This window comes from Culex quinquefasciatus, chromosome 1, assembly GCF_015732765.1.
Source record: "Culex quinquefasciatus strain JHB chromosome 1, VPISU_Cqui_1.0_pri_paternal, whole genome shotgun sequence".
NCBI lineage: Eukaryota > Metazoa > Arthropoda > Insecta > Diptera > Culicidae > Culex > Culex quinquefasciatus.
The window spans coordinates 35737160-35759954 of NC_051861.1; the positions used below are offsets into that span (position 1 = coordinate 35737160).

Consider the following 22795-nt stretch of genomic DNA (forward strand, 5'->3'; position numbering starts at 1 on the left):
TGTTGATTCCCAAAATCGACGGGTAAGCGTGAAGTTTCAATGTTTAAGTATCTCGTATATCATGAGTTTTACTAAATTGCATGCTCTTGCAAAAATAAAAATAAATAATAGGATTTTATTTTATAATTATTATCTGGAATCATTTTTGGTGGGAAAAAGAAAGTTTATCTTCAAACTATGTAGAATGATAATTGGGGAAATTTTTGTATGTTTGGATGGTTAAAGACTCAAAATGAATTCCGTCTAAATTATTGCAAATGTTCTGATAGAAACATGCTTGGTCATTTTCATAAGCTATTTATTATCAGATATTGAATTTCAACATTTCAATGAAACAACCATTGGAAATGGCATTATACACCCGAACAGTGGATATGCAATCATTAGTCATCCAAAATGTATGATTTGACGAAACAACATAATTGTTAAAATAAAAGCTTTTGTCTTTTTGTACATTGAAAATTAACAAAATTCCAAATATTTTTTAATTAATCCTAGCATGCCAACAATGATTCTAAACGCAGGAGAATGTATTTTAAATTGATTTCATTTGATTTCACTTGAAATTCCATTACAAATTTGAACTTATTAAGAAATAAATTTTTTTGTCCCCTTTCAAATTTAAGAAAAACGAAAACGAAGTTGACTTTATAGCTGTCGGCAACCATTGCTAGTACCAACCACTAGTGTCTTCCTTTTTATCTACAAGGACTTCGCCGCCCTGGGCTCCTAAGCGTATGAAAGTATGGCACGGAGCGACGGCGCCGAATACCCATATTTACACAAAGAATTTTAGAGCGCCCGCCGCGGGATTCGAACCGGCAACTTCTGGATTGTGAGTCCAGAGCGCGGTCCGATTGATCCACACGGACGGGTCCAAATTTAAGAACATCTAGAAAATCTAGAAATTGAAATGAATGAGAAATTTATGAGAAATTGTTGAAATTTAAGAATATTTAAAGTTTGAAATATTTATGAAATTCGAATCATTTAGTAAAATTGGATAAATTAAAATAAGGCAGAAGCAATTATTTTTTGAAATTAATGTCTTTCGACTCTGAACAAAGTCGAGAGGGGGGGGCAAATTTTTTGCATTTGAATGAAAAAAGTGTTTTAAAATGCATTAAACAACTGTCAAGTTATTTTGCAATCATAAGTTCCCAAAATATCTAAGCATTGACGAAAATTTTATTCTTGAAAGAAAAAAAGTTTTTGCGGTGCTAAACATTGTAATTTCATAAAAGTTCAACATATTTTTAAACGAGCTCAAACAAGCTAAATATGATAATCAATGCAGAAAGGGCATTTCAGATTGTTTTGTGTTGATTAGAGCACTATTTTCATAAAAAAAATCAGTTTTATGAAAAAAAAATAATTTGCTTATATATTGAAGAAATTGAAAGAATCAAGAAATTTAAATAATTTAATGAAATTTAAGGACATTTCAAGGAATTGACGAAATTTGAGAAAATTAAATATATCATAAAATACAAATAATTCATAAAACTCATGATATTAAAAAAACTAACCTAAAAAATTCAAGAAAATTTTAGCAATAAAAAAGGTAATTCAAGCGTACATTATAAAGAGGAATTATTTTGGTTTTTTTAATTCTAAAATTTCTAATAATTAAAAAAATAAATAAAAAATTTAAATGATACATTTTAAAACAAATTTAGATATTCAAGGAAATTTCAGGAAATTTCAACATAAAGTAATTAAATAAAATGAATAAAAAATAGACTTTCAATGAAATCAAATAAAATTAGAAAGCTACAAAGTAAAATTTGAAAAATGCAAGAAACAAAAAAAATAAATAATGAAATTTAAGTTTGAGAAGTTTGAAGAAATCAAGAAATTAAAAATTATATATTTAATTCTAAAAACTCAAGAATTTCTAGAAAATTCAAAATTCTAGATAAAAAATTAAGAAATTTAGGCCGTTTCAAATATTTTTCAAAGTTTATGTCGCCCCCTCCCCTTCAAAATATCTCTGAAAAATTAGGGTGCAAAAAATATTTTTCCAATAAACTTCAAAATTTCCATGAAAATAGAAGTCTAATCAACTGAAAACAATCTAAAATGCATTTTTCTGCATTGATAATCAAATTCAGCATAATTGGGCTTGTTTAAAAATGTTTTGAATTTTTATGAAATTTTAATGAACAGCACCGCAAAATATTTATTTTTCGCAAAAAAATAAAATTTTCGTCAATACTTAGGTATTTTGGAAACTAATGATGGCAAAACAACTGGACAGGTGTATAATGCATTTTAAAACAGTTTTTTCGTCAAAATGTTGAAACCATGGCTCGTAATTTAAATTTTTATACTTTATTATTTTTTGCCTCCCCTTCCCTCGACTTTGGTCAGAGTCGAGGAACATAAACTTCACAAAATATTTGCAACGGCCTTAAATAATTCAACAAAATTTCGAATCGAATAATTGTGAGGGGCCAAAAAGTACCAAGAGTCGGCGCACCTGCTCAGTTATTTCTTCACTTAGAAAAAATGTTTTGTAGAATCAGCCTGTACGAGGTTTGCTTCAACAAATTTTTTGTTGAATATAATCTACAAAAATTTTGCGTTGAAACAAACCTAGATTTTCTCAAGTCCAAAAAAGTCCTTCAGTGTTTTGAAGAAGAAAAAAATGCTTTGACGTTTAGCGTTGATTCAACAAAAATAATGACTTTTGAATCAACAAAATGTTTCCTTACATAGATCTAGGATTTTTTTCTCAAAATTTATTTTCCCTAAAAGAGCACTCAGCTAGAAAAATCTAAACGTAGAAATATGTACCCTCCCCTGCAAAGGCTTATAAATTGATCTCAGTTGAAAGGTTCTCCAAATCTCTGAATTACAAATGTAACATCCTTGAACAAAACTGCTAAATTCTAATAAAAACACTAATTGAATTTAATTGAAAATGTTGCCTTATTTTTCTGCGTGTTTGATAAGTTGTTCGAAATATATCTTTGATCTCTAATCCAGCCCACAATAATAAATAATTGAAAAATATTTTTCTACCTCATTGAGTAACTGTATAAAAAAAATCAAATTCTTCAGACTATTTGGGAAACATGTTGCAATCATTTTAATAAATATTTTCCAACCAGAAACTGTGGAGGCCATCATGATAAAAATGTAGTACTTGAACAATGTTTGATTTTTTTCAGAATTTACGTATTTTCGTAACAATTTATAGTACTCGAAAAGCGCGATAAAAAATGAATTCTAGAACAATGCTTTGTAATTAGTTATAGTACTTGAATACAAAACTCTTCAGTTTATTTTCAGTAATACGTATCTAATACTTGATGAAACATTTTGCAACTAAACATTGTGGGGATCGTTACGATAAAAATCTAATTCTGGATCAGTATATTATTTTTGTTGTATCTTATGTATTTTTGTAGTATTTGATTGTTTTAAAAAATATGTTTCTAATACTTCGATGCCTCTGTGTTCTCTTATGCTAACAAGATTGGAAAACCTGCAAGCTTGGAACAAGTGAGCACAGAGATATCGACATATTGAAACATTTTGCAATCAAAAACTTTGGCGGTCATTGCTATAAAAATCAAGTTCTCGAACAATGTACGATTTTCACTGTATTTACGTATTTTTGTAAAATTTTGCCGGGACCGTGGTGAAGAGGCAAGCGTGGTTGCCTCTCACTCAGTCAGCCTGGGTTTGATCCCAGAAGGTCCCGGTGGCATTTTTCGAGACGAGATTTGTCTGATCACGCCTTCCATCGATTGGGGAAGTAAATGTTGGCCCCGGTCTAACCTGGAGTTTAGGTCGTTAGCTCAATCCAGGTGTAGGAGTCGTCTCCCTGGGTCCTGTCTCGGTGGAGTCGCTGGAAGGTAGTTGGACTTACAATCCAAAGGTCGTCAGTTGGAATTCCGGGGTGGACGAAGGTAAGGTGTAAACAGAGGTTTGCAATTGTCTCAACAATCAAGCCTTCGGACACCTAGTTTCGAGTAGGAATCTCGCAATCAAGAACGCCAAGGCAATGCTGTAGCAGTGACCCCCTTGACTGATTTGCAAGAACTTCATTCCCCCTCCCCCACCCTCCTTTATTTTTAAGTTATTGGTATCAATGCAGAAATATAATTACATTTTTTTAGGTTTGCAAATAGATTACAATTTTCATAACAAATTAAATTGTAAAATATGCAATAAACTGTAGTAGGATTTGAAAACTTTTTTTTTATTAAAAAAAAATTACTGACATTTTGACAGTTTCGCAGGTTTGAATTTGATTGATTGGTTGTTTATTTGATCATTTTTTCTTCTTTTCGTTTAAATTACAATAAATAAATTCAATTGTAAAATATGTACAAATATAAAAAAAATATCTGTGGCAGAAGACAAATTACTCTAAAAAAATAAAGAACTCAAATAATATTTGAATTTTTTTTCAATTTCCAATAATTTTTCAAAAAATTGTTCTTGTTAAAAAGTGTACAAAAATCTCGTAGAAACCAACAAAAAAACAGTCACAAAAAAATTACAAAAAATTTACAAAGTTTAAAATAAAAATGCCTGAGATATATTTAAAAAATCATCATCAAAGCATGTCAAAATTATCAGAAATTGAAACTTTAATAATTATCTTTTTAGAAAAAATAAATGTTATTACTAATCCAAGAAACTGAAAGTTGCAAAGAATGTGTCAGATAAAGGCATTGAATTTCTATTGAACCTTCATTCACCCCCAGGGGGGAATTCCTCATTGGTTGAGAAACACTGCTGTAGAGCGAACAATTTATTTATTTTTGTAAAACTTTGTAGTAGGTGCTTGAATACAAAACTCTTCAGATTATTTTAGAAATATGTTTCAAACACATCCTAGGATTATTTTAGAAATATGTCGCACACACCGCACATCCTAGTAAAGTCAGCTCATTATTGTATTACTTTGCCTTATTTTCATTTTGAATTCGATCTGAAATCAGTTTGCGTCCATAACCAGGGGCTCTGGAATTATGAGCTTTTGGTGTGGGAATTGTGGTATAAAAAATATTTGAAGAAACATGCTCGAATCAAAACTGTGGAAATCATCGCGATAAAAATTGAGTTCTAGAACAATCTTTTGTAGTAAGTTATAGTACTTGAAAACAAAATTCTCCAGTTTTTACAGAAATATGTATCTAATACTCGATGAAACATTTTGCAACTAGAAACTGTGGGGGTCGTTTCGATGAAAGGCGGATTCTGGTACAATAATGGTATTTTACTGTATTTTACGTATTTTTGTAATATTTTTTAGTACTTTAAAACAAAACGCTTCAAATTGCTTTTGAAATATGTTTCCAACACTCGATGAAACATTTTGCAACCCAAAACTGTGGGGTTCATGTCGATAAATTTCGAGTTCAAGATAAATTTTTGATGTTTAACTGGTTTTTACGTATTTTTGTTATATTTTGTTGTACTTGATTACAACACTCTTATGATTATTTTAGGAATATGTATCTAACACTTGAGGAAACATTTTGCAACTAGAAATTGTGGGGGTAGTCACGATAGCAGTTGAATTCTTGAACAATTTTGGAATTTTACTGTATTTTACGCAGTTGAATTCTTGAACAATTTTGGAATTTTACTGTATTTTACGTATTTTTGTAATATTTTGTAGTATTTGAATATAAAACTCTTCAGATTGCTTTTGGCATATGTTTCCAACACTTGATGAAACAATGTTCAACCAAAAACTTTGGGGTCATTGCTATAAAATTCAGATTCTCGAACAATGTACGTTTTTTACTGTATTTACGTATTTTTGTAAAATTTTGTAGTACTTGAGTACAAAACTCTTCAGATTATTTAAGAAATATGTATCTAATACTTGATGAAACATTTTGCAACTAGAAACTGTGAGGGTAATCACGATAACAGTTGAATTCTAGATCAATGTTTGAATTTTGCTGTATTTTACGAATTTTTGTAATATTTTGTAGTGTTTGAATACAAAACTCTTCAAATTGCTTTTGAAATATGTTTCCAACGCTTGATGAAACATTATGCAACTAAAAACATCGGGGGTCATTGCTATAAAAATCAAGTTCTCGAACAATGTACGATTTTTGAAGAATTTACATATTTTTGTAATAATTTATAGTACTGGAATACAAAAATCTTCACAATGTTCTTGAAATAATAATTGAAGATTTTACATCAGAAGTAATATAGAATCAACGGCATAATTATTGGTATCACGTTCATGCGACGCAAAAGTATGCCTATCGCCTTGCTGGCAGCACGGTGCACACGGCGAGAGAGAATAGAGAGAGAAAGCAACGCACGGGGAGAGCGAAATCTAGTAAGCGTAAAACGACAAAAATCGGAGCTCGGTCTTTCTCTTAGCCCTTAATGGTTGCGGCTTCTGCCTCGAAAGCAGAAGTTTCGCGAATCAAATCCTGGTCGGATTCCTTGAAATTTGGAAATAGAAACTGAACTTTGAATATGAACAAAAAACCAATCAGGAATCAGGTGGGATTCGAACATACACCTTTGGATTGATGGCCTGGGGCGCTAACCAGTCGGCCATCATGGTGTTTATGCTCAAGATCTGAATTGATCCGTAGTGGTGAAATAATGTCACAAGGTTTAACATATCTAACCTAGAGTGTCATATTTCCCGTCCCGGGAAAAAAATCCCGGGAATTCCCGGGATTTCCCGAAAAATAATATTTCCCGTTTTCCGGGAAATTTGTAATTTTCCCGGGAATTCCCGAAATTCAAGCGAAAGTATACATTTTCTTAACTTTTAGACACTCTTTTTTATTTACAAAAAAATGTAGGAATTCAATTTTATTTTATTCAATCCAATTTACTGTTCTTCTTGAACTTCGTCAGACCGTCTAAAAATTTCATGTCAAGGTTTATTCCAGATGATATTATTTTCTGAACCATCCACAACTGAGAATAGAGTTTGGTTATTTGTTGGACAATAAAAATTACGAAAGTTCATTTACGAAGTCATTTATTAGGCTGAATAATTTAAAAAAAAACATTTAAAAACTACTTTTTATTATATCAAGGGTACCCAAAAAATGCAAGCATCAAAAATTCGCTCTTGATATTTGAAAACTTTGAGTTGTGATTGCATATAAATGGTATTTCAAGAGAAAAGGAAGATTCTGATGCTTGTCTATTTATTGATTGCCCGAAACCAGTACGATTTGCCATGGAAATTTTTTTTGCAGGGATGAATTTTTTTTCTGCATTATTTTTCTTTTTGTTTCAGTTAAATTTTCAATATTATGTTATATCATATTCTCTCAAACTGGTCACAGAGACAAATTTGAAAGCAGTTATATGGTTTTGGAAAATGGATTTATTTTACTCATTGTCCAAATACTGTGATTAAAAAATAATACCTACTTTTTGACAAAAAAAAAACTAATCATTTTTTTTTATATTTTGTACGAGTTGAAAGACAGCTGAGCAATAAAAGCTAAGCAAATTATATATTCTCTTGAAGTTGTATGTTTTTTTTACATTAATTGATCCTCGCGCTTATTTTTACCTTTTAAGTTGCTATTCTTTACAATTTTATTGCAAAATATTAATAATATTAATCAAAACCATGATTAGAACAATTTTCGATAAATTTAAAATTTCCCGGGAATTCCCGGAATTTCCCGGGAAATTCGTTGAAAATTTCCCGTTTCCCGGGAATTTTGTAACCCCGGGAAATTGGGCGCTCTAATCTAACCATTATATAACTACTAACACCGTCTCAAAACAGCCCAGGCCCATCTCATATACTCAAGAACTGGACGAGGGAGTCGTGGATTGCCTGGCCCGAGTCATCTATGTCTGTACAATAGGGACGTGGTGTTACATCGTGCTGCTATCTGGTTTTTTAAAGTGCAAGAGTGGAAAAGTGCCGAGTCATCGTCTAAAAATAGACGGCGTCCTATCTCGCCCAGCAAAATGAAGTCGATAAAGTAGTCGGTTTCGATGAGAAAAAGTGGAAAACGTGGTCTAAAAATAGCGACGCCATCCCCCTATAGCCAAGTCCTGCCAAGACGGGAGTTCAAATACATACATACATATATACATTCGAAAACAGCAATTTTTCGGACAACCCTAACACGGCGTTGGGACCTTTCAGGGCCAGATTTTTGCATTAAAATTTGGAGTTTTTGTGTTTTTTTTAAAAGGTCCCATAAACCAAATTTCCAGTTTTTGCTTTTTGGGTGTTTTTGAAACCGCCTTGAGTCAGGGCTGTTAAAAAACAACCAAAAAGCAAAAACTGAAAATTTGATTCATTGTTCCTTTAAAAAAAAAAAAAACTCAAGAAATATAGTTGAGCAGTCTTCAAATTTTTGGTAAATCTTGAGACTTTTCTCATCCAAGTCTTTAAAGAACTGCATATATTGAAAAGACTGGAATAACAGAAAATAAGCCAAGCATAGCTTAAATTCTCATGCTTCTTCATACACAGAATTGGGCCTAAATTTTTACAAAAATTTTATTTTCCCCGTATTCATGAGGTCATTTAGAGCAGCTTTTGTTCAACGCAAAACTTAACTTTAATTGTTTTGTGTTTTTCTTTTTTTAATTTTTGTTTTTTAATAAACATTTATCTTGTTAATTCTGATAGAATTGGTTTTATTGTACCATTTCCTTTTTCAACTGTTTTCATTCATTTTTTCCTACTTTTCTGGCTATAGAATGATACCTTTTTTGCGTAGAGGCATCATCTGGGATATTTTTGTTTAGAACATGTCAGTGAAAAACGCAGTCTATGTTGACCCCTTTAAAAATACATTTTTGAAACATTGGCAAAGTCACATCGAACAAGCTAAACTTTCAAATTTGCTGTCTTATTGGCCAGTTCTGTTAATCTGGAACTGAAACCCGGATTCTCGAAAATCGCCAGCTTGACTTTTTAAGAGACCCATTTATATCGAACTGCATAAAGTTGAAAGATATGACATAATATATTCAAAAATAAAAATATGTCAGACTTTTTCCCAATACTCACGCTGCATCTGCACGTCGGCAATCTCCTGCGGACTCTTGACCGCCCTCAAGCTGTTCCCCTCCAGCGGGGCACAACTGTAGTTCTTAAACTCCCGGCACGGCTCCACGTCCCAGTTCATCCGCGTCTGGATGCTGATGGCCGCCGCCCTGCAGATCGGATCCGCGCACTCCGGCGGTGGCGGCGGCGTCGGATGGCAGTCGTCGTCCTCCGTGATGTAGCAATCCGTGGGCAGTTTGGACGGCGCGGCCGAAATTAGGAACAAAATCGGCGAGGCCACCAGCAGTGACGTCACGAGCAGGGTGGCCGCCGTGATGGCCATTTTGTGCACCGTCGAGGAACCGCGCAGCCAAATGCAGGGCGCACAGCAAACCCACCCGACGGGGTTCTTCAACGAGGACGACCAGCGGCTGCGGCAGCGGCAGCAGCTCCGTTGGCCGGCGCTGTTGCTGCAGTTCCTGTTCCGGTGGAGGAAGCGGTGTTGGCTGCCTGGCTAACTGCCGCTAGCAGGGAAACAGCCTTCGGGGCGCCAAATGCTTTGCCACTGCCGCCGGAACTCTGCAATGAACGAACGAGTGTGGAATAGGAAGATTAATTCACTTAGAAGTTCCAATGGTAATTTTAATATATAAAACTAAATGTAAATAAATTTCAAAGCTAGGTCACCAAGGTTAAACTATTTCCGACATTGTTTTTTTTTTTAATAAAAATGTATCAGTCCACTTAAAAACTCTTCCCCAGCAAGAAACTGCCCCCCACCACGTGGTCAGAGCAGCAGCAGCTGTCACTAATTGGATTGTAAAATATGAAAAAAGGCAATGGCAATGGCCATCAGGCACCCGAGAAGGAGGAGAGGCACCGCTTTTCCCGCAGGATGCCAATGCATGTTATGTTTTATTTGCACCACTTTTGAGCTTTTGTGTGCCGCTCTGCTTCCAATTGCCTTATCGTTATGCTGCCGGTTCAGAAAACAAGTTGGAACGGGGTCTCGAATAAAGTGGTCGTTATTATTTACGGGGAAACGGAAAAATCCGTCGTCGAATAGAGGAGAAGGCATTTTTCACTCTCTCAAAAGCAAGTGGGATCGCCTTTTGTTGCGCGCTCAAGAATAACCAAACAGGAAATAATCACATTTTTATTGTTCGCTATAGTAGCGGGAAAGAGTGCAGTTGTTTAGGTTGTTTGGATTTAGCTATACTTGAATAGGGTAGGGTAGTCATCAATGAGACACTTTTGGTTTTCAACTTTCAACGATTTATCTAATTTTGTCACCAGCATGTTTTAATGAGCTTTTTATTGCATTATCTTTCCTTTAAGGTGTTCTAGTATTGACCAAAACATGAGATCGATCCGACATCTACAGCCAGAGTTATTCAACTGTCTCATTGTAGACGCACTTGGCAGGAACAATGAGACAGCTGGGGAACAATGAGACACTCAACGAAAATCAATACTTTTCTAGTAAAACATCATGTTTTTGTATTGTTCCATTACAGGTGACTTGCCTTGAACATTTTAGAGCAATTTTGCCAACATGAAACTTATATTAACAAAAGTTACAATAAAAAGTATTTAAATTTTGTAAAATCCATATATTTATACCAAATAACATTGTATTTTTGGTTAAATTAAGTTTAAACTTTATAAATTTGCTAAAAATCACTTTTGAGTCATGGGTTGAAAGATTTCCATAGATTTTGACAAGTTTAATGAAGAAAAATCAAAGTTTCTCATTGTTACCCATGGGCTGGAATGAGTGGGAAACAATGAGACAGCCCTGGATTCTGGGTTATTCTAAATTTTGGGCAAACCTCATGAAAGGACATTGTAGCCTAACTCAATCCCTATGGAACGTCGAAAGAAATTTGAAGAAATATTAGTTTTGGTGTAAATGGCAGCCTAAGAGCGAAAAAGTATGTTTTGTCCATAATTTACTTTTACACCCCAAAATCAAATATTTATGAATTACTTTTCAAGGGAGCATCCATAACCAAAGCCACTAATATGGCAGACATATATCCAGTAGACACACTTTTCCTCTAAATATGAGCCTGATTGGTTGAAACTACGACTTGTGACGGCCATTTTATCATTGTTCCCCGTGTCTCATTGATGACTACTTTACCCTAAACAAGTGTATCAAAAAAATAAGTTGGAAATTATGTTAAATATGCTATTTGACAAATATAAGTCAAATAGTATCCTTGAAGACGACATAATTTCACGATATTATAAATTTTAAGTTGTTTAGAACTTAGGACTTGTGATTTTTCGCGATTTCACGGAAGCCGCGTAATTCGTGAAATTCGCCCCTGGCCGTAAAATTTAGAAAATATATATATACCGTGAAACGTAGTGAAATTTGAAATATTCAATTAATAAGTTTCTTTATACCACAAAATTCCAAATAGATTAAGTCGTCAATCTGCAAATTAATTACTCAAATTACTGGGCCAAAATGATCAATTACATAAATTACTTAATTACTTTTCACCTAAATAAAAAAAATAATAATCTCAGTAATATTCAGTATTAAACAAAGGATAGGTAGTATTTTGTTTTGTTGAAAGTCGAAAATTATGCCTTTTATTTATTTATTTTTGTATAAATCTGGATAATGTGAATTACTTTTATAATTTTAATTTTAAATAGCAGAATATTTTACAAAAGTTTCAAGTTTACACAGCGGAATCGTTTCCAAGCTATATGCGATCAACGTCAAAATTGCCCCCCATTTGGTTTACATTATATCCATTAGCGAGTAAATTTGCTTAAAATTTGGAAATTGGCATTAGTATGGCGTCATCCATAAAGTATGTCACGCTAAAATCGGCCAAAATTAACCCCCCCTCCCCCCTATGTCACACTTTGTCACGCTGGCTCTGACCCCCCCTCGAAAAGTACGTCACGCTTTGTCGGACCCCACCCCCATTTTGATTTTTGTACAATCTAGATTAAATTTTCAAAATGTCATATCTGGATAGAAATCCATGTGACAAGATTTATAATTGAGCAGTTCTCTACGGAATCGGTATTTTTTCTTTAATTTTCATTTTTGTATTTTTTTATCCGGCTGAAACTTTTTTTGGTGCCTTCGGTATGCCCAAAGAAGCCATTTTGCATCATTAGTTTGTCCATATAAATTTCCATACAAATTTGGCAGCTGTCCATACAAAAATGATATGTGAAAATTCAAAAATCTGTATCTTTTGAAGGAATTTTTTGATCGATTTGATGTCTTCGGCAAAGTTGTAGGTATGGATATGGACTACACTGAAAAAAAATTATACACCGTAAAAAAAATTTTGGTGATTTTTAATTTCACTTTTTGTCACTAAAACTTGATTTGCAAAAAAACACTATTTTTATTTTTTGATATGTTTTAGAGGATATAAAATGCCAACATTTCTGAAATTTCCAAAATGGGCAAAAAATCTTTGACCGAGTTATGATTTTTTGAATCAATACTGATTTTTTCAAAAAATCGAAATATTGGTCGAAATATTTTTCGATGTAAAATCGAATTTGCAATCATAAAGTACTTTAGTGAATTTTTGATAAAGTGTACCGTTTTCAACTTATAACCATTTTTAGGTAATTTTTTTGAAAATAGTCGCAGTTTTTCATTTTTTAAAATTAGTGCCCATGTTTGTCACCCTTTGAAAAAAATATTTTTGAAAAGCTGAGAAAATTCACTATATTTTGCTTTAATAAACTTTGTTCATACGACCCATAGTTGCTGAGATATTGCCATGCAAAGGTTAAAAAACAGGAAAATTGATGTTTTCTAAGTCTCACCCAAACAACCCACCATTTTCTAATGCCGATATCTCAGCAATTAATGGTCCGATGTACAATGTTAAAATATGAAACATTCGTGAAATTTTCCGATCTTTTCGAAAAAAATATTTTCAAAAATTTAAAATCAAGACTAACATTTTAAACGGGTAAAACTTTCAATACTACGCCCGTTTAAAATGTTAGTCTTGATTTAATATTTTTGAAAATATTTTTTTCGAAAAATCGGAAAATTTCACGAATGTTTTATTTTTTAACATTGTAAAAAAAAATTTTTGCGATCAATATTTCGATTTTTTTAAAAAAATCAGTATTGATTCAAAAAATCATAACTCGGTCAAAGATTTTTTGCCCATTTTGGAAATTTCAGAAAAGTTGGCATTTTATGTCCTCTAAAACATATCAAAAAATTAAAAAAAATAAAAATAGTGTTTTTTTGGAAATCCAGTTTTAGTGACAAAAAGTTAAATAAAAAATCACCGAAAATTTTTTTACCATGTATAATTTTTTTTCAGTGTAGTCCATATCCATACCTACACCCAAAGGAAAAATATATCTCAAAATCTGCAACATTGGATTTGCTGCAGAAAATGTCATATTTTATAACATTTTTTGCAGCAAGCCCGTAGATCATTTTTGCCCGCATGTAAAAATTTCAGCGATCTGCAGTTCTCACCAACACATATAAAGCTGGCCCGTCCCCGAGCAACACTCCAAAGAGAAGCATATGTTGGTGCTCTTTCACTCACTTTTCATCAAGCGTCCATGGCGCGGTGGTAGCGTGTCGGATCAATAACCAAGAAGTTGGTGGTTCAATCCTCGTTCTGCTTAGTGTTTTTTTTGTGAAATACAATCAAAAAGCCGTCGGTAATGTCGATAATTGTCGGTAACGGGCAAAAATGTCATACTCCTATATCGCAAAAAATGCATGAGGACAGATTTCATGCAGATTCTGATATACTTTCATGCCGCCATGCATCACAATCATGCGACTGCCAGTTGGGTGTACAACTCTGCCGAAGACACCAAATCGATCAAAAAATTCCTTCAAAAGATACAGATTTTTGAATTTTCACATATCATTTTTGTATGGATAGCTGCCAAATTTGTATGGAAATTTATATGGACAAACTAATGATGCAAAATGGCTTCTGTGGGCATACCGAAGTCACCAAAAAAGTTTCAGCCGGATTAAAAAATACAAAAATTAAAATTAAAGAAAAAAGACCGATTCCGTAGAGAACTGCTCTTATATTTTAATTTCAATTTGTGTTTTTATTAGAATTTAGCAGTTCTGTTCCAGGATGTTACATTTGCAATTCAGAGATTCGGAGAACCTTTCAACTGAGATCAGTTCATAAGCCTTTACAGGAAGGGTACATATTTCTACGTTTAGATTTTACTAGCTGAGTGCTCTTTTAGGGAAAATAAGTAATTGACTTTTAAATAGCTAATAATTTAAAACTTTGCTTTTATCAATGATAATTAAGTACATTTCTGCTTTAAATATTTGATCCACATAGACTCAAAATAATTGTCACTGCCTGTTAGAAGGAAAAGAATAAAAATGAACAGATTTTGGAATCAAAAAACTTTTTTCACTAGGTTCTATATCATGGCGTTGCCTTTTGTTGTTTGTGAGTAAGGCCTTCTACAAACAGAGCCAGTCTTTTGTAATCTTTGTTGTTAAAACTTTGTGTGACACTTTAAAAAAATGTGATTATAAATAAAAATTTAAAAGTTTCGCTGAACAAGGACAATATTCTTAAAATTTTAAATTACTACAATTACTCCAAAATTACTTTGATTACCAATTAATAACTTTAAATTACTTTAAAAAGTAATTAAAAAATAACCGAATTACTAGCTTGAAATCAAAGTAATTATTAATTACTTGCCAGTCTGAGGCCTTGGTGGAAACCCTTGAAAATAAAACGCAAAAAATTGCTTTTTTATTTTTCTATTTTTTTTAATTTATTTTAATTAATCACCGATTGCAAATTGCATTTGAATTTTTTGAATATTAATAATGTGTTTTAATTCAATTGATTAGTAAAAAAACACTGTCCAACAAGATTTTGTCTCTGAGACGAGTATATGTGTTCCTAGTAGAATGTTACCTGCTGAATCTAGAATTGCTCCAAATGGTCCCAATTTTGAGATACACCAGTTCGAAATGTTAGTTTAGGCCAAAATAAGCTACATTGCTGACTATTTCACAAAAGAACTAATGAATAAACAACTAAACCAATACATGTATCTTAAAGTTAACGTTTTCCCCTTTCTGAAACACCCTTGATTTTTTTTTAAATTTGATGGTTTCTTCGCATATTTATAGCCATTTTAAAATTATATTTCAGTTAGTTCTCATTCAAGTTATTCCAACTTGCATGCAAGTCATGTTTTGCTGGGATATCAATATTAAAAATCAAAAATGTTTCGTAGAACGTTAATGAAGTTTTTCTCGGCCATTTTATTGATTATACTAAATGTTGGTGGGTCTCGTGGCGCAGGGGTAGCGGCTTCGGCTGCCGATCCCGATGATGCTATGAGACGCGGGTTCGATTCCCACCTTATCCACTGAGCTTCTATCGGATGGTGAAGTAAAACGTCGGTCCCGGTTTCTCCTGTCTCGTCAGAGGCGCTGGAGCAGAAATCCCACGTTAGAGGAAGGCCATGCCCCGGGGGGCGTAGTGCCAATAGTTTCGTTTTTTTACTAAATGTTATTTTGTCTGCTGAATCCATTCCCATCATTAGATTTTTTTTCGAAAAGGTCAGGTTTTTGAGTAAAAATTGAATTTGGATCTTGAGGGCCATGTTGACGCAAAGGTTCTTGGAGGCAGTCAGCATTTTTTCCACCAACTCAGCATAGTTGTTTGCTTTATCGTTCTCTAAAAAGTTTTCCAGACCTGCTTGAAACTTGGCCGAATGGTTAAGCTGTCCGCTTAGTAAGCGGAAGGTCATGGGTTCGATCTGCTTTAACCTTCCATCGGATAGAGAAGTAAAACGTCGGTCCCGGCCTTGGATGTTGTTGGGTTGTTAAGTTCATTCCAAACCAAGCCTGCTCCGGTGGAATCCCTGGCGGCGGCGGTTAGACTTGCAATCCAAAGGTCGTCAGTTCGAACCCTGCAGTGGAAGGTTCCTTGGAGTAAAAAAAGGTTTGGATGCTCGGCCACATTCAAGCCTTCGGAGTTTCGAGCAAGAAACTTGTAATAGAGACCACAAAAGACCTGGGGGTCGTGAATGTGGAAGGTTTGATTAATTGATAGTGACAATGTTTTTAAGATGCGGAATAAAAAAATACACAAATATCACTTAAGTGGTCATAACTTGAGTCAGGGTTGCCAGATCTTCAATGTTTTAGACTCGCTGGAAAGGTCTTTTGATTACCTAACCAATGTTATATAACATATTGGGACTTGAGTTGTTTTTTTGGTCACTTTTCTACCATCTTTAGGTTTTTGAAAACATATCTTTATGCATAACTTTTAAACTGCTTATCAAAACTTCAAAGCACAGTATGGGATCACACACCAAAGCGAATGAGACCAGTTTGGTCAAAATCGGTTAAGCCAGTGCTTAGAAAACTGAATAACAATTTTGGTCACACACATTTTTTTTTAATATGCCTTAAGAAGGTATTAGACTATAGCAAACAAACAAACGAACTTTCACTTTTTGACATTTTGACAGTTTACCTGGATTTGATTGCAGAAACGTTAGCATGCATACATTTTGCTTTGTTTGCGAGTTTGGCAAACTGTCAAACACAAAAAAAAAGTGCTAGTTTGTTTGTTATTTAGCATAATACCTCCTTTAGTTAAATCCAGGTAATTGAGAGGGGCCGAGACGAGATGTCGAAAAATGCACCTCGGATACGTGGTCAAGTTCCAGAACTTGAAAATCATGAAAATCGAAGAATTAAAGTAGACATCTTTGGGGTTTTAAAAGCGGCTCTGATAAAATTTCCTTAAAAAAAGAAGCGGATTTTTCCTTTTTTCTTCCTCCAAAACGCATGCTTTGATTGAAAAATGAAAACTTAAAAAAATTCAAGGTTTTTATTAAGTCTTTTTTGAAATCTTTTTTGCTATTTATTTAGTCCTATTTTAAAATTCGTTTTTTTTTAAACGGGTTCTCATATTAATGAGGTGCTACTTCACCTCAAACGATGATTTTTGCAAACAGAGTAACGCATCTGCCGAAACGATGCAAATCAGTTTGGATCTTCCCAACCATTCCTTCCCAGAATCCTTACTCTCAACGATACAAGTATTTTCGTCACTTCACGGGCCCATCGTTGTGCAAAGGTTCACTTCTAAAAATATCACCTAAAAACTCAGTGGGAACCCGGCCGGCCTTCCAAAGTTCACCACACCGTGCTTTCGATTGAATTTGAAATATTCAAATCCGAAGCAGCGAACCCCCTTTCGAGCCCGAATCAATTCACGTTTGATTATTTATGACGCGAAAACCTTCTCGATTTTCTCGGAGCCTGACTTCGTTTGGATTTTCTTAAGGTTTTCCACCTCGGTTGTACTCAAAGCAGTAGTACTACAGGAAAATGCAAATGAAATCTTCTATAGAATTTGAATCAAAATCACAAAAATTGAAGAGTATAACATTAGGGGAAATATACCCGTTTTAAGCCTAATAAGCGGTCGTGTTTGAATGATGCTGGATAATCTGGAGTGTTTCTTGAAATTATTAAAACCAAGTACACCAACGAGTAGAGCAACTTTTTGTGAACATTTCTGTTTATTTTCGCTTGTATTAAAAGTTATTCTATTCCTTTTACAAACATTTAAAAAAAATATTTCAGACATGTATTCCAATCAGTCGAGTGCATTGGGCCTCGCCCATTTTCCTATTTTCAGCTTAGTTCTGCTTAGTGCTGCCAACTGGGATGAAATTTTAAGCGAACACTCACGAAAAGTAGCATTTATAGAGAAAGTTTCCTGGCATCACTGGCTCACTCCAACAGGCACTGCCTGGTGATGTTGATGGCCACCCTTTGTTCTTTATTTGCCTTCGCTTCTCTCTTGGTTTTCTTCAGCTTTCGATTGGAATGGGTCGTCAAAAGTTAAACGTCAAAAGACTTGACGCGTTTGTTTTTTTATGGCGCTTGCTTATTATTTACATATTTTGGGATTATTTTTCAAGTGAGTGATTAACTAATGTGCAAAAGAACATGTTGCTGATAGTTGGAAGCAATTTCATATCTTAGGCGCTTTGAAAACGTCAGCGCAGGTGAAAAGATATTGATGGCGAATTTCGTTAAGTATTTAAGCTCTCATCTTGCGTGTGGATGTGTGTGCCACCAAAATGATGAGAAATGGTCTCGCAAAATAGAAATTATGATCAAAAGTGCATTGAATTTGATCTTTTTGGCCAGTAGGTGGCATAAATTTGCATAAATCTCCATATGACGAAGATAGGAGTTTGATTAGAAAGGGTACATTTCCCCTATATAAAAAAACTATAACCAAACAAAATCGAACCAAAAAGTAATAAAACACAATTTCCCTTACCTTTCGCTCGCTGGTGTGCAGCTCGGTGGTGACGACCTGTTCGATGACCTGCACCTCGATGTCGTCGGTCCGGAGCGCCTGGACCGGGTGGTTCGCGTTCGGGGGCTGCAGGTGGGGCGCAACCGCGGTTCCGCCAACAGCTGATACTCGTGACGTCATCGCTTCGCCCGTCATCGATTTTTGGGCCGACTCCCCCACCAAGTTTCGCTCAAAGCTCAAATACCGGGGTTGGGTGGAGTGGGTGGGTAGGTGGGTGGAGGCGACGAAAGAAGACGTCACTGAAGTCGTCGAAGGAAAATGTTGTCTCTCTTGGCCGCGCTCTCAGTTACTAGCTTTCGAGGGAGAGAGGGTAAAATGGAGAGTTGTTGCACACGGTTATTCTAAGTGTTGTTACAGTCATCTCTCATATGCGGAACAGTTTACAGATCGACCAATGTTCAAAAAATCATAGCAGCAAATCGAAAATTGAACTAAATGATTCGCTTTTGCCTTCATTTGAAAGCTTCTCTTGCGATCTTAGGAATTCTGTATCGAACAACTGCAAATTTTAACTTTTATACCAAGCTCTTGAAGAATTTGACCCTTGAAATCCACAAATTCGGAACACTTTTTTTCTTACGGATGTAAACAAACGTTGGATCTCTTGAGATGTGCATATTAGTAACAAAATAATAACTTCACACAATGAAACCAGTGACACTCAAGCTTAGTGATGTTTTATCCATGGTCTGATAACTTTTTTGTGAAAATATCAGTTAAATTCAGGTATTCCACAATTGTGGGAGACACAATAACATACCACAATCATGAAACAGGCAATTTGTAGGCAGTGTTTTGTTGCTCTGGATGAAATAGTCTTGAAAGGCAGTTTTTTGTTTGAAAAGTACTACTTTTACTAGTGCAAACATGAAAATTAAATTTTAACCCTTAAATGCCCACTAATATTATATTTTAACGTTTTAAGTATTAAAATTCAGTTTTAACCAATTCCTTATATTTTCATTTGTTTTATTTTAGCACCATCGTGTTCCCCGGATAATTTTACATTATAATCAATGTAGACCTCAAACTAAAATGAACTATTGTCGAGATACAGCGTTTTACTGAAAAAAGTTCGATTTTGCGCTGCATTCTGTGCTATGAATTCAGACCGAAACAAGTTTATCGCATATAAAAACCAAACTATGCGGAATTCATCCCTTTTTGTTGAAAAGTACACCATGTACTTCCGAGTGCTGCGCAAAATCAAACTTTTTTCAGTAAATTCGCTGTATCTTGCCAATAGTTCATTTTAGTTTGAGATCTACATTGATTATTATGTAAAATTGTCCGGGGAACACGAAGGTGATAGAATAAAACAAATAAAATTATAAGGAATTGGTCAAAACTGAATTTTAATACTTAAAACGTTAAAATATAATAGTAGTGGGCATTTAAGGGTTAAAATTTTATTTTTTTGAATTCCTTGCAACCTGTAGAAAGTTTTTCGCTCAAAAAGTTGCAAAGTTATGATTAATAGAAAAAAAAGTTTTTTAAGAAGATCGTCAAATAAGAGGGCGGTGCCAAAAATAGAGGGATGGTCCAATCAGCACCAAATTTGGGATTTCTGTTAACTATCGATAGATGAACGTTCTCTCCAAGTTTGGTCCAAATCGGTAAAGGTCGAGCCCAAAAGTGTACTCAGTTGACCTGGAATGACCCATATGAGCAACTCTCTACGAAATCGGCTGATTTCGACCATTTTTATTTTTTTGTATTTTTTTATTTGACTTGAACTTTGTGGGGGCTTTCCCTGTGACCAAATAAGCTATTTTGCGTCATTGGTTCACCCATACAAGTCTCCATGCAATTTTGGCTGCTGTTCATACAAAAATGGTATGTAAATATTCAAACAGCTGTAACTTTTGAGTGAATTTTCTGATCAATTTGGTGTCTTCGACAAAGTTGTAGGTATTGTTGAGGACTTTTGAGAAAAAAATAGGTACACGGAAAAAAATTGTTTATTTATTTTTTATCAACTTTTTGTTCACTAAAACTCAATTTCCCAAAATACGTATTTTTTGAATTTCTAGATTTTTTGATATGTTTTAGGGGACAAAAATCCGCAACTTTTGAGCCATAGAGAAACATGGTCAAAAAATCTGCCGCCGAGTTATGAATTTTTGAAAAAACAGTGATTTTTGGAAAAAATCGAAGTTTCATGCAAAAACAAGTTTGACATTATTTTTTAATGCAAAATTGAATTTGCAATCGAAAAGTACTTTACAGATGTTTTGATAAAGAGCTCCGTTTTCAAGATATAGCCACCGAAAGTTTGATTTTAGCGAAATATTTGCAGTTTTTCAATTTTAAAAAATAGTGACCTTAAGTGACCATTTCTAAATTATTTTTTTTTTTTTGAAGTTCAGAAAATTTGATATAAAATTGTCTAAAAGGCATTGAAGATTGGACCTCGGGTTGCTGAGATAGAGCCGCTTTAAGAAAAAGAAACACGAAAATTGAAGTTTTCTTAATCTCACCAAAATAACCCACCATTTTCTAATGACGATATCTCAGCAACTAATGGTCCGATTATCAATTTTAATACATGAAACATTTGTGAAGTTTTCCGATCTTTTCGAAAAAAATATTTTGAAAATTTTCAAATCAAGACTAACATTTCAAAAGGGACAAACATTCAATTTTATGAAGCCCTTTTGAAATGTTAGTCTTGATTTGTTGTTATCAAAAAAATCAAGGATTTGTTCAAATTGAAGACATGTAAAAATTCACAAAAAAAAATTTGAAAAATATATTTTTTAAATTTCTCATGAACTATTGCGGTTGAAGAATTTAAACAAAACTCCGCGAGAATTCCCGCTAAATGCTAATAAAAATACAAATTGAATTGAATTCATGGTATAGTTGATGTTCTAGGATGGGTTCTAGCCAAATAAATTACTTCCAGATTTGAAAGCTTCATACAGATGATTGAACTAAAACTTGACATGAAATTTTCAGAAGATTACATTAGTTCTTTAAGAACAGTAAATTGGGTCCTAAAATGAAGCTTAGATTGCTGATATTATTGTTTACAGCGATAAAACTTATTTTTCTGAGTACAATAACCCTTTGTACGACCACAAAGATTTTAAAATGGATTTTTAAATCAATTTTGACAAATTAATCTCGCGGTCCTTCTTGACAGAAAAGCTCCTACTTGACAGCTCGTTCCAAGGGGACCATAGTTAATCCATCGAAAAAATGTTGTCTTGTCAAAAAAAAATTTTGCATTAAAATGAAAAAAGTGATCACAAATGGTTTTCAATCGTGTTTTTTAACGTTGTACATAAAAATAGACATAGGGCTTTTGTACCCAATTGAACCATATTTAATCAAATTGAGTTCTTTCATTTTGTATGTTTAATTCTAATGTATTTTCGAATCATTAGAGTCCCAAAAAAAATGTATAACTTTGTGTAAATTTAGGTGACTCTAAGAAAAAACATTTTTCACAAAGAAGCAACCGGCATCGATCAAGTAATTCTCAAATGTAGATTGTAGGAAATCTTCTCAGCCTTTCATTTTTGGTATTGGTATTTTTTCTTCGTAAAATATTTTTTTTTCACGTTGCAATTGAATTTAATATAAAATTATAAGTTTAGTTTTTCAATATAGTTTTTTTTAATTACCCCGAGAGGTTGATTGGTGTTAGCCATTAATCAATCTAAATTACCCAAATACCTCCAACGTCAGAATCACTCGTCGGGAAATTCAAGGTTTTCCTCTCTCTGTGCCAACAAAACCAGACGCCACACATTCACGAATAATGTCGACGAAACCATCATAAACCACTCTCACTGTTTTTCCCACTCAAAGGCCACCACAGACGACGCCGCCATTAGAGAAGTGGTTTGTTTATTTACACTTGTACTTTCGTATCTGTGTGTGCTACCCTCCCCTCAGCCTACTCGCACCATAACAAATCACACGGAAAATATCCCACATTCTGTTCTCACTCTCATTTTTCCAGAGAGAGTCGCCGAAATCCGTCAAAGTCCTGCCGAACACGCTACTCTTTGAATCGCGTTCCGTCATTGTAAACAAAACTCAACACAGCAGGCGTCGGAGGAGCACGTGCTTTCGGCGAATCTGCACATGCTCTCTCCCACGACGACGGACGCGTCGCGACGCTTTACCAACACAGACACGAGGAATGAAGGAAAGCACGCCAAATACTCCCCCGCACGCACACTGCTGCGGGCGGGAAAAACATCCACCAGATGGCCGCGGGAGATTTTCCCTTCTTTGAACATTTTGCAGACAATTTAACAAAAAAAGTCAAGTCAAGTCAATGTGTATAAATCTTAAGCTACAAATACAATGCCTGGTTTTTGATTGAATTGCTAATCTACAGGCGAGAAAAAAAACGTGAATTTTGTGGCATTTTTCTCCTTTCACTATACATTAATAATCGCTTGGGATTTAT

The 22795-nt window shown here is 34.2% G+C and overlaps 1 protein-coding gene across 1 annotated transcript in view; it reads right to left on the reverse strand.

Annotated features, from left to right (window-relative positions):
- Nucleotides 1–22795, reverse strand: part of LOC6046418 — a 53904-nt gene that overhangs the window by 25184 nt on the left and 5925 nt on the right. The window contains 3 exon segments of the mRNA XM_038267008.1: nucleotides 9005–9397; nucleotides 9400–9559; nucleotides 18328–18659. Coding sequence (XP_038122936.1) covers nucleotides 9005–9397; nucleotides 9400–9559; nucleotides 18328–18501 — 727 coding nt within the window. The 5' untranslated portion in view covers nucleotides 18502–18659.